Genomic DNA, 22989 nt, shown 5'->3' with positions numbered 1-22989 from the left:
TATAAGAACCATATCGGACTTCCAATTTGATAAATACATGGCGAGACAATTTATACATCTAATTTTTCATGTTATTTAAAAAATTATATTAATTTCTTCGCGAGTTGTTTACTAGTGATCCTATAATAATAATAATTATAATTTCTTCAAATTAAAAAGAAAATAAAAATTATTAATGCTTTGTTGCATGTATAACCTGACCAGCTTATTAATATTATGAATAATAATATAATCATTTATTAGACATATATAAAGGGACGAGACAGAAATAATCATATCTTTGATTGATTAAAATCCTTGTCAAATTAAGGAACACACATGCAACAATTTGATGATAAATTAATAATAAAGAGAAGCAAATAATGGTACTTTGCACATGATGATTAATTAAATTTAACCAAACAAACAATAATACCTCAGTACCAAATACTAATAATTAACAAAAATAAATAAAAAAGAGATTTCTTTTTTTTTTTCTTTGGAGAGAGAGATAGGCAGCTCGACATCCTCTCATGACGAGTCCAATCCTGTACCAATCAAATTTGCAGACCTGCACTACAATAAAACATTTCTGTGAGTCAAATATTCATGCAAATTATATATAGTGACAAACAATATTACACTCATTTATTAATTTTGTGTTTTTATTTTCTTACTACTTTTCCATTAAAATAAAAATAAATAAATAATGCTTGATTTTCCGTTTCTTGCAATTATATTTTCAAAAGCTTTAAAATAATCATTAGATCCCAAAAAAACAAAAACAACTTGCACTTTTGTTATCAAGAACTAATGCTTCTTTCCCTAGACTGACTTAATTAATTAACCTCTTGTTCAACATATCCATCTTTATCCCAAAAAAATTAATCAACCATATTTATTTATGTATAGCTAGCTATAGGTTAGCATATAACAATATTCTTTCTAATTCGTACTACCAACTTCACATAATTATTAAAACTAGTTTGACTTCAGAATAAGTCAACACACAACACTATATAAATTAATTAGCCAATTCTCTTACAATTATAAAGTACATATCACTGCTTGTCAAAATCAAAGGAGTTTTCACATGCATAATTAATGAAATAAATATACATTATATATAGATATCTATATATATATATATAGAGAGAGAGAGTTGTACGTACTTAGATTGTAATAATCTAGAGACTGCAAGTGAATCCTTTAGGAGGAGTCTTTCCACAAGTGACAAGGAGCTGAAGAGCAAGAGGAACATATAGATTCAAGTTAAGAACCTTAAGTTTCAAAGTGGTACACAAACAAACAGCTGCCTCAAGCTCAACAAGCCCTTGTAGAACAGGGCAGCACTGGTTCACAACAGGGTCACCCAATCCAATATGAACAAGCCCACCCAAAAGGTCCACACACGCACCAAGCTTCAAAGTATCAATGGGACAAGTCTCACTGCTGCTAGACTTGGGTGGAGGACAAGGCTTATCACCTTTCCCTGGGCTCGAAGGAGGGCTGCCGCCACCACCGATAACCGGAATGGGAGGAAGAAGGGGTGTGACTGGTGGGAGTAGTGGAGTAACTGGAGGGACCTTAACTGGAGGGAGAGGGAGTTTGGGTACAACTGGTGGGAGAGTGGTCACTGGAGGGAGAGGGAGTTTGGGCACAACTGGTGGGAGAGTGGTTACTGGTGGGAGAGGGAGTTTGGGTACAACTGGTGTGATTATGGGAGTTACTGGAGGAACTTTAACCGGAGGGAAAATTGGACCCTTGGGAGATGGCTTAACTGGGGTACCTTTTCCTCCTCCTTTTCCTTTACCTCCTTTTGAAGGGGGTTTGCCACAGTAGTTGCATCCCAAAATGGGAGTGGCTGAGGAAATGAAGAGCATGGAAATGAGAAGCAAAGCTGAAAGCTTTGAGGAATCCATTGTGTGTGTTTTCTCTCTTTCTCTTTTTTTGGGTTTTAATAAAGAGAGTGAGAGTGAGAGAAAGAGAGGTAAAGAGTTTGAAGTGCAAAGAGGGTCTTATATAGAAATAGTAGTGTGAGTGATGAGAAATAATAATGAGAATGATGAAGAGGAGTGAAAGAGAACAAAAAAACAAGAAAATGAGGACTACTACTGATCACTAAGCAACATCACGTGAACATGGGGTAAACCTAGCAAGAAAGGCAGCTGTGCAATTTTTTTTTATGTTTGATAAGTCCAAATTTTGCTAGTTGGCAACTATGTATATACTATATGTATATACCGTGGATATAATTAACTATACTACTTCTATATATATTTATGTATATATATTTCTAACTTCGATGGATAATATTAATAATATTCGTGTTACATGCATGTTTTTGACGATTAATTTGTCATTGGCCTCTCGAGTATAAATACGTACTATTATATTAATTAATGATCTATACATCTATGGTTACATATGACTAGTCTCAATATTTCACGTCGTTAAATTATCAAGTTAAATAACAATGAGTGATATATATATATGATATAATTAATACAATAAAGTATATACAGTACTATATCTTGGGGAGATGGCATGTACTTTTTTTTTTTTTTTAATTTTAACATCACATTCGGAAGTTCACTTAGATTATTCTTTATACTTATTTATGGTAATAAGATAAATTAAATTACTAATATATTTTAATATTTAAATTATGAGTATTGTTATTGTTCATGTCCAACATCAAAGGACACCTAAAGATAGGTGCCACCTTAATTATGTCATGACTCAAGAGTAGAGGCCATTAGGGCAATTTTCACTGACATGTCACAACACTGCAAAAGTGAGAATTAGTGATATTTTAATGGGTGAAATTTATATAAAAATGTCACAATATAATTTAATAACATTGGGTCAAAAATATAACATTAATAAGAATAGATTACATTTTAGTTAGTAATAACATTTATTGTAAAATGTCACGGTTAATGTATTTTAGTCACATTTCATAAAAAAAATATTACTAATTTGTGAATATTTTTATGAGTTGAGAATATGGGTGAAAAAATATAGAACCATCGAGATTTCCCTTAAAAAGTCTCTAAAAATTCATGACCTAGTATTGATTTGAATGATTTCATTTACTACAAAACTATTTAATTCACTACAAAAAATCTTACTTTTAGCCACAATAAAATTTGTGACTAAAAATAAAAAAATTGCGACTAATTATAAATTAACATTCCTACATTGTGACTAAAAGGTCCGTGGCTAAAAATATAATTAGTCATAAAAATCACAATTTGTTGTGATCAAATGTGTGATTAAAATTAAATTAGTGACAACTCGTTAAATACTATGTTTTAGTCACAAGTAACTTTTTATTGTGACTAAAACTCACATTAAGTCACAAAAAATTTATGTTGTACTATAAATATAGTTTTTTTTATAGTAATTTAAGAGTTACGATAGCAAAATTAGTTGCATGGTCAATGACATTTAGTAAGTTCAATATAAATTTAAGAATAATTGCCTAGTATTCATTAAATATCATGTTAGCTATGTAAAATTATTTAATGTTTGTTACTCTCTTGAGGATATATACAGAACTTTATATTGTTGTGGAAATTAAATTTTTGTAAATATTTTTTTTTTTGTTTGTGTTTATATATTTCAATGTCGAAGCGAGACAATACCTCCATTGTCACCCCTTGATACCCACCTTAAACGACGACAATTCAGAGTTAAGAGGTTAATGATTCAACTTGAGGCCAGTCTTGTAAGATGTAGCGCAACCACATTCGAGAAGCCACTGTTGCCAGTGCTGAAACTCCAAGCCACTCAGGTACACATTAACAAGAAGAATATTGTTGAATGAGAGATACGGGATTTTATTTTGAGAGAGAGAGAGAGAGAGAGAGAGAGAGAGAGAGAGAGAGAGAGAGAGAGAGAGAGAGAGAGAGAGAGAGAGAGAGAGATTACAGTGTGAGAAGGGAAAGATAAATTGTACTGAAGAAGAAATGGGTGGAGAAGAAGAAAAATTTGGGTTTTATTATTTGTGCAGAAAAAAAAAGTTCAGCCTTTTGCCCGAGAAAATTCCTACCTCTCCCAAAATTTTCTTTTCCAAAACTAAAAATAAAGTATGCACTACAGTAGGCGTGTCAAAAGTCCCTTTGTCGCGTGCCTTAATTTCTTTGATATTTACAAAAAAAAAAAAACAACAAAAAAAAAAGTTGGCACGACAATAGGTGTATCAGCCCTAAAAATTTGTGCTGTAGGCACATATTTTTGTCGTGCCTAACTACGGCGTGCCTATATTTTAGATTTGTTGTAGTGTATTTCAATTTCTTTGTATTTAATTGAAGTTTCATGGTTGTTTTGTTAGTTTTTTCAAGAAATACTATCAAATTCTATTTTATCATGCATTATTTATAATATTTATGAGACTTTATTTATTTCTTAATATTAAGTTAAATTTGTGAAAATATATTTAAATTAAATTATCTAATATATGAAAAACAAAATGATGTTCTTGAATGTGGATTATAATGTTTTAATTATTTTATTGAAAAATCCATACGTCTATACCGAAACGTCTTTCAATTATATATATAAATAGTTTAATCATAATTTTACAAATATTAGTAATATATACTTCACTAACAATTTTTATTGTCTTGATCAAAACCAACAGTATTTTTAATATAAAAATAAAATATATAAATTATTCATTAGTGACATTTAAGAATGTCACTAAAAATAGTAATTTGAAAATATTTTACTTTTGCTCACACTGACATATCCTACATTTTTCGTAAATGTTACAAAATCTATAAATATTACTCAAATTAGGTAATTGCAACATTTTTAAGTGTTACTAACTTATTGTTTTTGGTGTAGTGTGTATATGTACTCATTTTGCATTAATTTTTATAAGTTAAAATTTATATATTTATATATTTCATATATACTAGGTTATTGTTATGTACATTACACGTATGTTTAGTTATATTTTAGTTTTTATTTTTATTATATGTATTTTTAAAATTTTATAAATTAAAGAAAACAATTTATTATTTTTAATTTTTTTCAAAAAAAATAATATTTAGAGTTTTAAAATTTTGAGGAAAATAAATATAAAGTTTAAGAATATTACAATTGAACATGTTCCCAATATTAAAAATAACAATAAAAATATAATAATGTTACAAATAATATATTAATATTTATATATATATATTTAAAATAATCTAAAATTGATATAAGTTTAATTAACCTAAAACAAATAATATTAATATTTATATTTTTAAATTAATATAAAATAAATAAATTAATATTTATATATATTTATAAAACTTACCCTACTAACATCGTTAAATTTAACAGAATAATCTAATATTCTTAAAATATTATGTTAAACCAACAAAAACTGTTAAATAGTCACATTTTATATATAAAGATATAAAAATATGTAAATCAATTCTCTTTAGCATGGGTAAATGGGGGGTTTTAATTTATATATTTTTTGGTTTAATTATAGTACTCCTAAATAGAGATTTTTTAAATATTTGAATAACCAAAATAAAAACACATTACATGTTCTAACGTTTATTTCTTTATTTTAAGACTTCTTTAAAATATACTTTTCATTTTTCTATATTTATAGAATACTATTTATTGCTCTAAACATATTTTATTGATTATTTTTTGTTTTATTTTTTTTAAAATATGTAGATATATATATAGTAATATTATATATTTGAAATAAATAAAATATATTAAAATTTGCAAAACTAAATTTTGGTGATGTATTTTAATGTATGGTGTAATATAAAAGTTTGAACAATAAAATAGTGAAAGTTAAGTCTTAATGATGTATTTTGAAGGATTGAATTAGAAGTGGGTCAAGCAAATTAGAAATTGAATTTGCAAAATTATCATCCAATTCAATCCAATTAAGCATCAAAATCCAATTCAATCTTCAGTATTTTAATTAAATTTTAATTCAACACTTGATTTTTAATATTAACTAAAAAACTACAATTAAAACTAAACTATGCGCAAGTTCTTAAAGGTTTTTTTTAGAGATTTCTTTAATTAGGTGTAATAAAGTCCATAGGAAAAGACTATGCATTGATGCACCATTTACCTGTTTCGTCATCTAGAATAATTTTTTAGTCCAATTTTTATATTCCTGTACGTTATAGTTATTTAAGTTATCCTACAAAATTTTTAAAAATTTAGAATAATTTACAACATAGAAAGCAATGTTCAAACAAACTATTTCACACACGTATACAATAAAATAGGATCCTGCGCGTGTGCAACCCACTGTTTGAATAATGTTTTCGGCATGTTAACTTTTTTTGAATTTCTTAAAATTTTGTAGATGTCTTAAATAACAACGTACATGACCATGAGAAAAAATTTGACTAAAATATTATTTCAGATATCATAATAGATAGGGGTGCATCTGCGCATCCCTTTGAAAGAAGCTAGTGCATCGTAAATTTTTCTAATTATTTTATTATATATAAATAAATATACTATATATTTTTTTTAAATATATACTATATGTAATTGGATTAGATCAATTTTTAATCAGATTTTGGAAGTGTCATCCAATAACCGATCTAATTTAGTTATACGGAATTTGATTATTTTGTATCCAATCTAATCCAATTGTAACAAGATATCGAGGTTTTTGTAATTACATTAGAATGAATTAGTTTATTGTACGGAAATTGATTGTTGAGATCTTGACCACGCCTAGATAGGGTAACGAAAATGATGAGAATGATGTTAGATCCTTAACATCTAACAAAAAAATTCGAATTAAATTTTTGACAATCAAAGTATATATTGTAACTATAGTTCAATTTTAGTTTATCCTTTTTATATTTAAATTTTATGAAGTTATTAATATAACAATTTAAATTTAAAATTATTACTAATCACAATGATCAAGTAATATGTAATGTCGCTACATGTAACTTCTGGTATTATGTCGCAAATGGCTTACATTTTTATATAGAAGAAAGTTTTAGTTTCATAAGTAGGTATATTATTCGATATTATATGTGTGAAAGAAAAATTATGATATTGTAATTATCTTTTGATAAATTAAACTATTTACATGATATAAAAATTTATATAATATATATTAACAATCTAAATATAGTTTAATATAATTAATTTTCTCTGTTTTGCTTTGTTAGGGCAGTGAACTTTAGCTTCTAGTTGTGGCCATGAAGAGTTGTGGCTGCCCTCATAAGGTTGTTCAGGGATCTAGGAATAGTTCTGCAAAAGTAAATAGCATGAGAGGAAATGGGAAGGTAAAAGTAAAGATGAAAAGAAGGTCAACATCTTTAGATGCTGTGAAGAAGATGAAAGCTCTTACATAACTAATTGGTGTTGAGCCTGTTGATTTCTAAGAAGATGGATCAGAGGTGGAGATGGATGACTTGAACTCGATAAGGGAAGGTATTTATCTCTCACAAAAATTGACAATGCATCAATTGTAAAGAGAACAGGAGATTCAACATGATTTCTGTTCGTTTCTTGAAACTACTAAGTGGTGTGAGCAACAATCAATGGTTGGTAAGGCTTCGTTACTCCTAATGCTTAGATTTGGTAATTTGATTCATAATTTAAGTGAAAATTTTGAGAATTATAACGTTTTGGGCTCCGGGATGACGTTAGGAGTTAAAATTAATATGGATGACATTTTTGATGAAATCAAGTATTGGAATTCAACACTAGTTTGCTATGTGTTAGGAGCTAATCCACCAATTGATGTATTTGATAGTTTTTTCAAATGAATGTGGAAGGAATAGGTGTATAAGGTTGGTTTAATTGCACATGTAATTTTCATTATTAGTTTTCATGATGAAGAGGCTCATATCAAGTTTTGAAGGGAGGATTAATTCCTATTTTTTTTACAAGAAGCCTATCATTATGAAGGCTTGGGATGCTTCTATGAATTTCAAAAAGGAGAATGTGAGATCAACTCCTATTTGGATTCAACTCCCATGCTCAGAATGGAAGTATTTGGGGGAGAAGGCTCTAGCCAACATGTTTCGGCAATTAGAGAAACTTGCTGCTTACCGAGATTTTAAGAAAATGATTATTTATATTTATAAGAACTAAAGAATAATAATTCAAAGAGAAAGAGGACAATAATAAGTAGGATTTTTACATAGTTAGGGCGTTAACGAGCCCTAGTCCACAAGTAAATATTATTATTGTAAGGCTAGAAAAGCCTTAGGATTTACAAGAACAGATGAACTCTCTCTTTTTGCATGAGCAAGTGAGTAATGAAATTCTAACCCTTTTCATGTAGGGTTCTTTGTATATTTATAGTATTGAGATATCATAATCATTACCCTTTTTTCCATTGATGGGATATTTACAAAAATATATGTTAACTTTGGGCTTATCTGGTAAAGCCCAACCCATGAAGTGCCTTGTGTATGCTCATGTGGATGCCACATCACGATAATAGTTGTCAAAATTGTATCCTATGTTCATGGAGAATAAATACACATTAAATTCTTGTTTGCCAATTACTATCTTTTCATACTTAGCGAAATATGATCTTATGTTCAAGATCTCTGGGAGGCAATTCCTGATCTTGTGAGTTCTGGTAATAAATGGGAAACTTCTGTGTGTAGCTAGATATTTGCTAATTACTTCCTCTAGATAGATGGTTTAATGTCTTCTAGATTTACATCATGTTGCATGGGATCCTGCCTGGACGGGTCACTCGTTCTTCACCCGAAAAGACTGGTCATTTACGGATCCAACCTAGTTGTTTTATTTCGGCATGGAATATTTAAGTTGTATTCATTATAGAACTTTTACGTGTCCTTATCTGGAAACATGGATAACATTTACCCCCTAAGCCTTCGGAACTCTGAGGGTTGTGGATGTTTGCACCATACTATGTGGATGGATAGATGGAGGCTAAAGGTAACACCTTTAGGCATTCCAAAATAGTTGTGTTAGTGGCTGACAACTTTCCTTTTTCAAAATGAAGCAACATGTGGTATCGCTTTACTAATCCGTGGAGATAATTATTACCGAGAAGGTGCGTGAAGTGAAGTTGATGAAATGACAGTTAATTACTTCAATGCGAGTTTCAAGAAGAATATCATCATTTAGATTTTCCCAATTCAAAATATCACATTAAATTCTCGACTGGTGGCATTCCCAGACCATTGAATCTGTCTTTCTTTTTTTTTTTTTTGAAACTTGATCTTGGCTCTTGATTTGAGGAATGCGTGGATCACCATCTTTATGTATAAATAAGGTGCGAATTCAACTTTATATCACTTTTACTAAAATTTCAAACTAAATTTAAACTTGCAGGGAGAAGTTGACGATGAACAAAATAATTCTGGATCACTACATCGATAACTACATTCGTTTTCTTCTTTGGATCAAACCTCATGAATTTTCAGGTGCACCACCCCCAACCATTGTTTGTGACTCTTTGGGACAATTATCAACATTAGATTTCAACGCGGAGACTGACAAACTCATTAACCAAGTCCATGTCCTGCAGAACATACTTGTACGTATCAATCAACCTTCTTTGTCAGGATTTTCTTTGATGCTTGAGTTTGACGTTACATTTATTCTCCGAGGGCTTACCTTTATTTGAGTTCTACACTGCCACCGAGTTCTCTAACAAGTAAATTTCTTTCTTCGAACTTCTCAAATCTCGATGCATGTCCGAGACTGGTATTTTGATTGAGAATTTCATGTGCATTATATGTTGTTGAAGAGTATAATTTAAGCATGAGAATGAAACTGATTGACTTGCAGAAATAGGGTATTTTAAGTTCTATATTGAGAAGGTTCTAAGTCTTATAAAAATTAGACTATTATTTGACTTCTTAATAAAATAGCCAAATTGGATTAGTAATGCTAGCAAAATTTACTTCCTCTATCCAGAATCCTTATGGTTCCGAATGATATTTAGTCTTTCCTTCGATTTTCTTTCCATGTTCCTGATCTAATCGTCTAGGATTAATATTCCCTAAGAGCTAATTTCAGACATAAGATCCGTTGGGAACCTCTCCAAGCAGTTATAGAGGAGAAAACTCTCATGTCCCTGCCATCTTCCTTACTATGGATATTTAACTGCTTTATGATTTTTTCTTTCTTATTCTTTCCAGAATGTACTATGGCAAAAATTGACCATCACGAAGAAATCAAAGTTGAGGAGGAGGAAATTGTTGCAAAAGAGGTTGTAGCTTTAAAAATAGTACAATTCATCTTAATGGGAGATGGATCAGTACCAAAATAAGTTCTGAGACTATGAAAACCTTTGAAAATATGAGAACAATTGGGGTCTTCAGAGTATTCCAAGATTTATTTGGAACAGGCTCTCCGTTTAGGGAGAGTTACCCAGTAAATGCGTGGATGGAAGCTTTGGCATTTGGAGACGAGGCTATGTAGAGATGGGCGCACATCTTCTACTTAGGAGCTTTTTTGTGGGATTCTATGTAATAGTTGGGATAGCTCCTTTGCACTTTATCTCCCAAATATATAAACTATTTGCGGGATGGTACGTTTTGTGCAAAACTAAAAATGTGGAGGTCCCTACTCCAGAGGAAATTCTCTATTTCTACCAAGTTAAGCCTCAAGCTATGAGGAAATAATAAGAGCAAGGTAGGCTTCTATCAACTTGATAGATATTCCAAATCCATGGCCTACCCAGTCAGCTCCGTGAAGCACACTCATGAATTCTGAGATTACTTGTTCTACACCATGGGTTTCTTATTGAGAAGGGTTCCCACCCTTACTTTGGAATTCAACATTGCGAGTAAGTGGGGCCAACTTCTATATTTTAATTTTCCTCTCTTTTCTTTATCTTCCATATTCAGTTTCTTACTAGCATCCTTCCTTTATCTTTTTTATCTTTCAATACAATAACTCATCTGGTAGATGCTCCTTTCTTGGAGGTTAGATGAATTTTATATTAGAGTTTTTCACCTGAAGACTTGAGGTGGGAAAACTCACCACCTCAATCAAGCTTAGGAAGGTTGGTTTACTTTCTCCTCATCAAAGCATATATTCCTTCCATGTTAAAGACTTACTCCAAGATCTCCTTCATGGATATCCTCCAAAACTTAAGAAAACAATTGCAGAGATTCTCACTGACAAGGAACAGAAGGCCTTTAAGAAAGATCAGGAATGGCTAGCTGACTAGAATTGGCTTCATCCAGAGCCTTTGCATGAGAAAGAAGAGTTAGGGATCCAGTTATCCCCAATGAAGTTACTTTGGGAGCGATTACAACTGGAATATGTAATCCATCCTTTCGTTTAATTCGTTCTACGTGTTTAAAAAATTTGAATCGTTTTGACTATGGGGATTCGACCCATATGTTTTTCTTCCACCTACTCAAAGTGTTAGAGTATATATGTTCCTTAAAATGAATTACCCTAGCTTCTTCAAGTATGATAGATTTTTAGTCTGGGAAGATATTTTCATATTTGCTTGTGGAAGATATTTCATATTTTCATATTCTTAGGCTGGGAAGATATTTTCATATTATTAATGGTCTGAACCAAAACTTGAGCTTTTCCTTTTTTATTGTTGTATGTATTTTTTGTTTGATTTTTTTACAAGAATAATTTTTCATGTCTTTCTTGTAGAATATCCACAAACTTTTCAAATGGGCCTTCTCAAAAAATAGGCCCTCAGGCTAGTATAGGCGCCCTGGTTGACGTAGTTCAACCTGGGACACTCTGACACATCTTTCCAGAGAAGCTTTCACGGAATTTTCTTTATTTTCTTCTACGATAAAAAAATGCTTTTGGGAAACAAACAAAGCTGTCTAGAGCCATGATAAAAAGTTGGGCGTCAAGGGTGACGACTCCCTTGACACTGGGCGCCCAGGTTGATATGTTCTACACGAACATGTAATTCTGTCGATCCAATTGCAATTTTGTCTCTTGAATTACTCTTGTTTTGCTCCAAAAACAATATATGATACCTAGAATTAGAAGAAAATATCATCCAAGTGGTGATTCAGCTCCCAGACACAACCAGGCACCACACTGGGATCCTAGGTTGACATTCAACCTAGAGCTAGGTATTTCGTCAATCAAACGATAGTTCCATTCTTGGAATTAATCTTATTTTACCTCCAAAATACTACTTTGATGCCTTTTCAAGTAAATATCTCATTTACATGTGTGACGCTCAAGGCCACCGACACCCATGTGCAGTAGTGATCACCTGGTTGTCACCTAGTCGTCACTTGTGATTACCCATGCATCACACATGTATATCAAGTAAAATAGCCAATAGATATTCATGGAGTCAAAGAATGAACTAATGATATCTATCACATTATTAAATCATCTCAAAATATGCCTGAAGCCCATGAAACAAGGTTCTTTGAACCTATTGGTTGACATTTTATGTTGACCTAGGTGCCCAAAGGTCGACTTGACCTTGTAGTCACTTTCAGCAATGCACACCACTCAATAAAATTGTCATAACTCACTCAATTATTATCCAAATGATACTATTAAAGTGGCATATGAAATCCATTTTCAATACAAATCTAAGTGTAGTTCACACCCTTGCCACGATCTTGATGTTTCGGGCCTCAAAATCAACCCCTGAGCTAGTGCATAATATGTTGGAAGTTATTTTACCAGGATCTAAATTTACTAACATGTATGTTGATTATAATTCTATAATATAACACCCTAAATATAAATTTCCTAAAATAATAAAAATAAACATATAAGAGATTAAAAAATCCTTACATTGGTAACAACATAATATTATGACTCCTTCCGTTCAGATCTCTAACCTTCTGTCGCAGAGTAATAACAAGATCTAAAATTGGATCTCCTTCAGGTGTTGGATTCTTCACAATCTTCCACACTATGATTGAGTACTTGACTTGATATGAGTGGGCATGTACTCTTCACTATAGTTCGAATTGAATGAAGAAGAAGAAGGAATGAATTTTGAAAATAAAAGAAGAAGAGAGGTTCTCTTTTGTTTTCTAATTTTGCCTGACAAAAGAGTCTGAAGTCAATTGAAAAAACTAGAGTCATCTTATTCTATTTATAAGATTTGTTCTAGGGTTAGGTTAGAATTTAAATGGAATTAAAAACGATAAAATAATGGCTTTATTGGAGTTAAGTCGCCGACCATATTATGGGCATCACTAGTTTAAATTTTGCCATTTATTTAACTCATCTTTCTTTCATAAATGTCATATTTTAATTCTAACTCTATACATGTCAATTCTATCTATTTATTAATTTGACCTTACAAAGTCTCTTAATTAACAAATAAACCCTAAAACCTATTTTCTACACAATTAAGCCCTTGCGTTAAGCCAAGCTTGAAGAAAATTATCGTTTCACTTCTAGAAGTTAGAGAAGCTATAGATTCCATATCTATAATAGCGCTCACACTCAATTATACTACCATGTTCCTAAGATGTAAGTATTGGGCCAATCCAATTGGTCAGCTTTAACAAACAACTCAAAGAGCATAAATAATACATTCAAGCCAGAACCTAACCATCTCAAGATTAAGATCTATTGACCTAAGATTAACTAAGTGATATTGACTTAGATATAACAGTAAGTTTATGATATATTATCCAATTATCAATATCAGTCCAGTCTGATGAATACTCCATACATTAGATCCTAGCATACTTTGCTAGTGCCCTAGAAAGGACATAACATTTATCCAAGGTGTAACTAAACTTTATCGTTGATTATCATTTCAGTGTAAATCCAATGTACTGATAAATCATGGGACTTAAGCTTTGAAATATATGATCATGATTATATTTTACTGTGTTTACAACACTATAATCATGAATAATAATATGTTCTGGATTTAATAGAATTTATATATTAAACATATAATCATGAAAGAAATCATGTGAATCATACAACATAAAATGATTTCTGATCTTTTATTAATTAGTAAATATGATTATATTGAAATGAGTTTTATTTAGGGCATAAAATCCCAACAGAATATCTCAATGAATTTTGTGTGATTTTTTTATTATTTTAGTATAATTTAATTGGACATCATTTCCCATAAAAGGAGAGCTCTCCTAGCTCATTTTACACATTTCTCATTCTCTCTACAAGGTCAGAGCTTCTCTCTCTTCACATTTTCTCTCTCTTAAAATTGTGAAGTGAAGCTAGACTTAGCCATTTTTTATGTGCTCTCTTGTAAGGCAATTAGTTTTTGTGATATTAAAGGATCTAAGTAAACGTAGCTCCATTACCATCGCGTAACAGGGAGTGAACTATTATAATTGTAACGTTCTATCCTTTTTTTTTGTTGATACATTAATTGGCCGCTACCACTTATCAAATGATATGGATTTGATTGGTTTTCAACATCAACACTCCTATAGTGTTTGTTTTTATTATGGAATACCTTACTAGAATTATGAAAAGATTAGCTAGAAGCCATAATATTTTGGTTTCATACTCGATGTGATGGAATAGAATTAAACCATCTATACTTTGCGTGGATGATGTTTTGTTATTCTGCCATGGAGATTTCAAATCAATATATCTACTCCAGTAAGGATTGAAGCTATTTTCGATGAAATCACATATTTTTCCTAATAATTTTATGTCTGCCATCTAATTGTAATGGAATGGAGACTAGTGAAACCAATAGAATATTAGAATCATCAGGTTCAGTAAAGGTGAGCTCCCTTTCAGAGATTAAGGTATTCTAATATGCTTAAAGCGTCTTTCAAAGGTTGACTATGAAATTTTAATAGAAAGAATGGTTGAAAAATTCAAATATGGAGAACGAGAAACTTATTTGTTGTAGGAACAGTTGTGTTAGTGAACAATGTTAGCCTTTAGAGGCAGTTTTTCCAACCCCATTTATAAAAAGAGAAGCTAAAGGGTGTGAAAATACCCGCTATGTTCGAAATTGACATTTAGAGGCGGTTTTTTGATAAAAACTGTAGGTATAAAATTACATTATACCATTTAGAGGCGGTTGGAAATTAAATATTATTTTTTTTTTCTGAACGACCCTATGGCGTCGGTTCCTTCATAGGAACCGACGGCATAGGGTACACGGTTTGCTGACACGTGTACCCTATGCCGTCGGTTCCTATGAAGGAACCGACGCCATAGGGTCGACCTTTGTATATACCCTATGGCTTCGTCTTCCTCCTTCACTTCACTAAAAACCCAGCAAAAACCAGAGAGAAAACAACCCAGCAAAAACCCTCGCCGACCCACCTTCTCCCCACCATATCTCCCCCATTTCTCAACCATTTGAGCCCATTTTTTTTAAAATCCTCCATTTTCGATACTTAATAACATACACCTAAAAAGGTTTAATTTTTTACCCTCTTTGAGTGTCATCCGAACCCAAATAGTAAAGTTTGGGTTTGAAATTCGGCCACCCATTTTTCTTGAGAAATCTTTGAATCTCAACCTCGTTTAAGGTATAAATATTGCTTCTATTCTTTTTGTATTATGTATATTGTTTTATTTTTTATTTTTGTAAATTATTATTTGAGTTTTTTTATTATATTAGTAATATTATTGTGTTTTATGTGTATAGTGCCGGGATTTTTTACGGTGGTCGTCGGATTGCGGTTATTAGGTAATAATTTATACCTCAATGTATAGTATATATATATGTATATGTATATTTTATTGAATATTTGTATATAATGTGTGTATATATTGTGTGTATATAGTGTGTGTATATTTTTTTATGGAAATAAATTTTGTAATTGTATTTTATATATTTTTTGTAATATATATATTTATTGTGAATAAAATGACATTGGAGGGATTTCATTAGTTTAGAAATAAAAATTTTAAAATTGAATTAGTGTGTGATATAATTTTATTTTTTTGAGATAATAGTGTGAGATATAATTGATTATATATATGTATGTATAATTTAGTAACTAAGTAACTTGTTACAATTTTTTATAACTAGTTATAAGTAATGAAATAATTAATTTTGTAATTTCATTGTATTTCTTTATATTGTAGGTTCGGCATAATTTTGTGTGTAGCGTATTTGAGCTTGCAATTATAGGTATATACTTTAACTAACTTTTTCTTATTATATAATTAATTATCAATGCATGTTAGTTAAGTTTGAATATCTTAAATATTCATCCGTAGTGAAGTAGGTTCTGCGAATACATGTACTGCGGTCGGATGGGTGGATAAATTTTGTATTGTTTATCTGTTTTGTTTGTTATTTTAGGCACTTGTAAAATTTTTGGGAACGTCCAATTACAGCCGTTATGCTGCCGAAATTTCGGTAGAACTAGGATAAATCTTACTAAAACCATTCATAATATTTACATAACACAAATAACTAGTTAATTATAACATAGTGATAAGAAGTTAGGTCACATAAAAAATAATAATATTCACATTTATGTAAACTTTTTAATTTTACCAACATTCTAATCAACTAAACAACCTAATAACATGAACTAATCTAAAACAAAAATTTGAGTAATTTATAAATTAATATGAATAAATTGTGAGAAACTTAGTTAGTTACATTGTGTAATTAGTAACTAGCTATAATTAGTTACTAAATACATTAACAAAATAAACATATAAAATCCTTCTTTTTTTATTTTTTTTTTTCTTTCATTTGAGAGGTTCAATGTGGATTTTTATTTTTCAAAGACTATAAAGAGCAAAAGTTAATTAAAAGGGGAAAATATTAGTTAATACCCTTATTGCTTTACCAAAAATTTTTCCCCTCAACTTTTTTTATTAAAAATATTTAACATTTTACCAACATTCTAATCAACAAAACAACCTAATAATATGAACTAATCTAAAACGAGAATTTGAGTAATTTATAAATTAATATGAATAAATTGTGAGAAACTTAGTTAGTTACATTGTGTAATTAGTAACTAGCTATAATTAGTTACTAAATACTGAATTTTTTTGGATAGGATTTTTGTTATGGATAAATCATGGATGCGTGAGGAGAGAGACACACTGCGATTTCAAGTAGGGTTCGATGTATTTTTAGAGTTTGCCTTAAAGAATTCTAAAAATCACGATCATATTCATTGTCCGTATGTAGATTGTTGTAATGTATCTAAAGGGAATATTACAATGATTAAGGACCATGTGTATTTACGAGGTTTCAATAGAAGTTATACTAATTGGTATTACCATGGCGAACATTTACCTAATGATCCATATCCATTAGGAAAGCGGGGGGTAGATGATATCGAGGGTAATGATTTCGATGATTATCCATTGGACTTGCTTAACGAAGCACATGAGGAATTTCTTAATGATCTTGAGAAATTCGATAATTTTCTTAGTGATGCTGATAAACCTCTGTTCGATGGTTGTAAAAAACTAAGATTACCAACAATGGTAAAGTTTTACAACATAAAAGCAGAAAATGGAGTGAGCGACAAATATTTTACTCAATTTTTAGCTGCTTTTAAAGATATCTTACCATTTGCCAACTGCTTCCCGGAATCTACTTATGAAGTGAAAAAAACGTTAAATTCTATAGGATTGAAGTATGAAAAAATTCATGCATGTCCGAACGATTGCATTTTATATCGTAAGGAATATGCAGACATGAATTATTGCCCGACTTGCGGTTTATCCCGCCATAAAGTAAACAAGAGTAAGGAGAATAGGAAACTTATCCCCTAAAAAGTGATGCGGTACATGCCTTTGATTCCGCGACTGAAACGATTATATCGTAGTGCAGAACATTCTGAAAATTTGATTTGGCATGAGACCAAGAGAGTGAAAGATGGAAAACTCAGACATCCTGCAGATTCCCAAGCTTGGAAAAAAGTAAACTACATAAATCCTGAATTCAAATCTGAACCAAGACACATTCGTCTCGGTACGTACGCGGATGGAGTAAATCCACATAGATCTCTAAGTAGTCGTCATAGTTCATGGCCTGTCTTCCTAGTTATGTACAATCTTCCTCCCTGGTTAGTGATGAAGAGGAAATTTAACATGCTTTCTTTAATGATATCAGGCCCGCAACAACCTGGATATAATTCATATACTAATTGCTTGAATATATGCGTGCATTAGGCTCAATTAGAGGAGAAGCTTAGTCAGGGACAAATTCAGGTCCAGGGCCAAAACGATATCCTGACACAGGCGCTCGGGACACCAAAGCATCCTGGACGTGTCAGGGCTGCTAGGTATGCTATTACTTGAAATGTTATTTATTTAGTTACACAAATAAAATCGTTGCTAATTTGCATTTTATGATTTGTAAGTTCCTGACCAGGGCATCTCAACTGTTCGGCAGGAAGAAAAGGGAAGTGTCTGATGTTGTGGCTCGGCAAGCGAAGGAGATTGAAAAATTAAAAGCCGAAGTCCAATCCCTTAAGCAGCAGAGAAACGCTGCCGAACAAGAGGAAGAAGGAGAGGTGGCTGGTGAGGCGTATGTTCCACAACCATACGCTCCTCAGGATGAGGTACAACCACAAACTTATGCTGAGGAGTTTATTTCCCTCAACGACCAAGGTATCCTGTACAATTTCGATGACCATGCGGCCCTTAATCAGCAAGTACATCTCTGCTCTGACAACATCGACAACATTGTGGCCCGAGGGTATTTGTACGAGCATGTTGGTATAATCCAAGTTCACTGCCAGAACTACGATGATTCACATGCCCGGATTATGGTTTCGGAAATCCTGCAAGAGGACGCTGAAATCCTAGTCCCAATTGAAGAGTGCAGATATGTTAGGGACGTATACCAGATGTTCCTTCCTTGGCCTAAACACTTAATTCTAACAACTGAGGTAACTTCTCTTATAAATTAATTATTAATGATTAGTGGAGTTTGAATATCTTCAATATTCATCCGTAGTGAAGTAGGTTCTGCGAATATATGTGCTGTGGTGGGATGGATGAACAAACTACTGTTATATATGTGTTATTTGTCGTTATACAGGCATGTTTAAAATTTTTGGGGTCATTCAATTACAACCGTTATGCTACCGAAATTTGATATATACATATATTATGTTCTGTTTTGTTTAGGGTCCACTCACTCAACCGCCCTCAAGACGTGATGCGTCAGAGGGGAAAGCTCCGATGCTTTCTCCACAAGGCCGTGGTGCACGGGAAGATGACTTGTTCACGGAAAAGAAGATGGCGTTGATCCCTAATTCGCTAAAATGGATGATAATAATTATTATAAAAAAAAATCCCCAATAATTAGCCGTACCGTAAGGTGTTGGGTTAAGTCCCGCAACGAGCGCAACCCTCGTGTTTAGTTGCCACCATTGAGTTTGGAACCCTGAACAGACTGCCGGTGATAAGCCGGAGGAAGGTGAGGATGACGTCAAGTCATCATGCCCCTTATGCCCTGGGCGACACACGTGCTACAATGGCCAGGACAAAGGGTCGCGATCCCGCGAGGGTGCGCTAACTCCAAAAACCCGTCCTCAGTTCGGATTGTAGGCTGCAACTCGCCTACATGAAGCCGGAATCGCTAGTAATCGCCGGTCAGCTCTTTTTTTTTTTTAGTTCTTATCCACGTAATTTTGTGAATCCGTACCACTCTTGTTCTTCCATTTCTTTCTTTTTTCTTCGGAATCATTCTTTGACCGCGTACCCAGATCACGTTATCTGGAGAGGATTTGTAGCAGGTTGCTACATGTGACTACATCGGCAACCAGGGAATGCTGTTTGGAATGATGTATACTCTTCTTTAATCTAATTAACCTTATATCAAATTATAGTCAAATTATTATAAGACACTAACACTTTTTTTGGCAGGCACATATGGGAGAGCATCAACGGTCTGAGGAAAATTTTCAAGTTTTATGACCCAGAGCTTCTCGTAGTGCATGGGATCACCGATGAAGAAAAGAGTCAGTCGTTTGACGATGCGGCAAGACGATTGGCTAATTGGTTATCATTAATGAATAACAACCACCAAATGTTCTTTATTTCTTGGAATATCGGGTAAACTTTATTAAATTCTTTAGTGCTAATTGTTCATTTCTATATTATGACTTCAAATTATTTTTATACTATCTTACTTATATTCCAATATAATTTTCTAGGATGCATTGGACGCTAGTGGTGGTTACGCCAAGGAAAATTATTCATTTAAACCCTGTAAAAGGCTGCCCAATTCCCGAAGAAATAGAACAAATGATCGGAAGGTAATAATTTAATGACTTCTTATGTAACAAATTTAAATTAACTAACGAATTGAAATGCTAATATAATTTTCCAAAACAGGGCATTCATGTATATAGGGGACACACATGAGTATCTTGGCCCGTGGCAAGGAATTTCACAAGTAAACTGTCCAAGACAACCTAAAAGCCAAGAATGTGGTTTTTATGTTTTGAAATATATCACTGACATCATCGCACGTGCAAACCCCAGCCGTTACATACAAGATCAAAAAGCTGTAAGTTTTAATTATATGTATAGTATATATTTATTATAATAGCAAATATATAATATACATATATATAAACTAATATAAATTTTTAATTTTTTTAACAGTTTGGGGGTAAGAAGCAATACGATCCAAAAACGGAATTGTTACCACTACAGCGAAAGTGGATAGAACAATTGATGGCGCTGATTCGCGTTGACGATTAAGGTTGAAAGGCCCAAGAATTTTCCTTCATTATGTAATTTTTATAGATTAACTTGTAGTTAGATTTATTAACTTATTAATATTTTTGATTAATTTTACATTAGTGTTTGTGTAATATTTAATTACTTTTATGAAATGAAATTATGTTTTTTATCCAAATTTAAATAATATTTAATTTACATTTTTAAAAATAAATTTGTAATTTAAATTAAATAAAATAATATATAAATTAGTAAATATATAATTAAAATGTAATTAAATTTATATATTTGAATTAAAAAAAAATTCGAAAAACTGAAATTCGCGAGACCATTTGCCGTCGGTTCCTATGCCACCTATGGCGTCGGTTCTTGGATAGGAACCGACGCCATAGGGACCCCTATGGCGTCGGTTCTTGGCTAGGAACCGACGCCATAGGGGTCCATATGGCGTCGGTTCATATGGACCCTTTAGCGTCGTCCTGATCAGCGTCGGTAGCGAATTTCGCGAAAACCGACGCTGAAAGGGCTTAAAAACTGCCTCTAAAGGGGGTTTTTGTAGTAGTATTCATACTGGACTCAAATAATGATTATCGAAGATGGCTCTAAGGAAGGTCAATTCAATTTGTAGATCCTTTCTATGAAAAGATGAAGCTGATTTCTCAACACCTGGAAATATAACTTGAGATCATGTTTGTTTTAGGATTTCTAAAGGTGGAACAATGGAACCTAAATCTACTCAATACACCATTGCCTTCTGTTAATTGGCAATATGAAGTTTGGAGAAGATTGAGTATTCCTAAACATCACTTTATACTCTGGATGGCAATGCTAAAATGGCTAAAAAAAAAAGGCAAATTGTGCAGAAGATGAACATATATCTGTAGATGAGAAGGTAATGAAGCAATAAATCATTTGTTTTTTACTTTGTCCATATAGCCACAGGTGTCTAACTCAGATCAAAGAAAACTCCAGCAATAACGATCAAAGCTATATTCAGGGGTATTCATAATTAAGATTAATAGAATACAATTCATGGTATAATTAGAAATGTACAGATTATAAAACAAAAGTTAAAAATAGAGTCATTAGCGTATTACTAGGGGAATAAGTTTCTCTGATAGATATATAGAATATGCGTAGGGACTATTTAAATGAGATGTAAATATAGAAGATTAAACAAACCTTTTTTAAGAGGTGCTAATAGTTTGTAATTCAATTGAAAGTTGAAGTAATATGTACATATGTTGCTGATTTATACAAAAAAAAAAAAAATGTATAAAAATTTATAATTGCAATATTTACTGATGATAAGCGGATTTTTGTAAGGTTTTTTTTTTAAAAAAATTATATTTTTTTATGGAGCTTGTGAAAGTAACATAAAATCAACTTACAAACAACTAATATTAATATTTTTGTGAAAACAAAATAAAAATAATTGTATGCCTTTTTATGGAAAAAAAAAATAATAATCCGTATGAGTATTATAAAACATGTGCGTCCGTATTATTTTTGTAATATTTTTATCTTTTTAGATAATCATAAAAAATTCATTTTTTTTGGGTCAGATAATAATATTTTCCTTTGTTTCTATTTAAACATATACATATCTTGTTTGAATTATGATAATCTTCGGCACACTTTCTCTATCTTATTCTTACCTCAATATTCTATATTCTTAGTTTCTTCTCCTATTGCATTTTCTCTATCTCTCAATGTTTTTGTTTATACATCTTTCGTTCATGCATATAGTTAATTAATGATTATAATATACATATTTATATAATAAGCTATTACAGGCATTCACGGGATCTGGAGAAAAGCTCTAATAATTAATGCATATGTTAATTTATTATGCTTCAATAATTAAGGCAATGATTAGGGTTAACTTTATATATTAATGGGTTGATCGAAGGCATGAACTTCTATTTACTCTTTTAAAATTTAAGGTAGAAAAGCTCAATATCGGGATTTCTTTAGTTAATAATAAGATATATTTTTCAAAAAAAAAAAAAAGTTATTAGATATATATTTATATTATTTATGTGTATGTACATTTTCTCTCTCTTTTGCTGATCAGTCTATTTAATTTGATCATTCTGTTATCTTTTTTCCTTTTGACCCTTTTTTCTTTTTGGCTGCAAATTAACGTCAAAGCTGGCTTAGACAAAGACATATATATGTGTGGACTGTGGACGTGTATAATTGATATTTTTTCCTTTTCTTTAGACAAAACTTTCTCTCCGAATTCCTACAATGCTTAATAGCTAATACACTATGTATGTATATATATATATATATATATATATATACTAAATTAATATTATATAACACTACCAAATAAAAATTATTTTTCGTGAAAATTTTTTAGTCACGTAATTTTTTGTGACTAAATATAACTTTTAGTTAAAATAAAAAATTACT

At 31.4% G+C, this 22989-nt stretch overlaps 1 protein-coding gene across 2 annotated transcripts; it reads right to left on the bottom strand.

Moving 5' to 3' along the window:
• Positions 1-265: 265 nt before the first annotated feature.
• On the bottom strand, positions 266-2180 carry LOC115724861 (36.4 kDa proline-rich protein). Of its 2 annotated transcripts, none has more exons than XM_030654225.2 (2): positions 1152-2180; positions 266-550 (listed from the first exon to the last, which is right to left on the bottom strand). In XM_030654225.2, exon 1 carries the CDS (start codon positions 1899-1901, stop codon positions 1167-1169), a length of 735 nt encoding a protein of 244 aa, XP_030510085.1. In that variant the 5' UTR covers positions 1902-2180; the 3' UTR covers positions 266-550; positions 1152-1166. The 2 variants fall into 2 exon arrangements, with proteins under 2 accessions (XP_030510085.1, XP_030510086.1); XM_030654226.2 differs by having other exon boundaries at positions 266-555; positions 1152-2173.
• Positions 2181-22989: the final 20809 nt, after the last annotated feature.

This window comes from Cannabis sativa, chromosome 6 (genome assembly GCF_029168945.1).
Source record: "Cannabis sativa cultivar Pink pepper isolate KNU-18-1 chromosome 6, ASM2916894v1, whole genome shotgun sequence".
Lineage (NCBI taxonomy): Eukaryota > Viridiplantae > Streptophyta > Magnoliopsida > Rosales > Cannabaceae > Cannabis > Cannabis sativa.
Note: the sequence above shows the minus strand (reverse complement) of the source record. Positions and strands in the feature narration are given on the sequence as shown.

What these genes read in the sequence shown, in the direction of transcription:
- LOC115724861 (XM_030654225.2), bottom strand. Translation starts at nt 1,901, where the DNA reads ATGGATTCCTCAAAGCTTTCAGCTTTGCTTCTCATTTCCATGCTCTTC.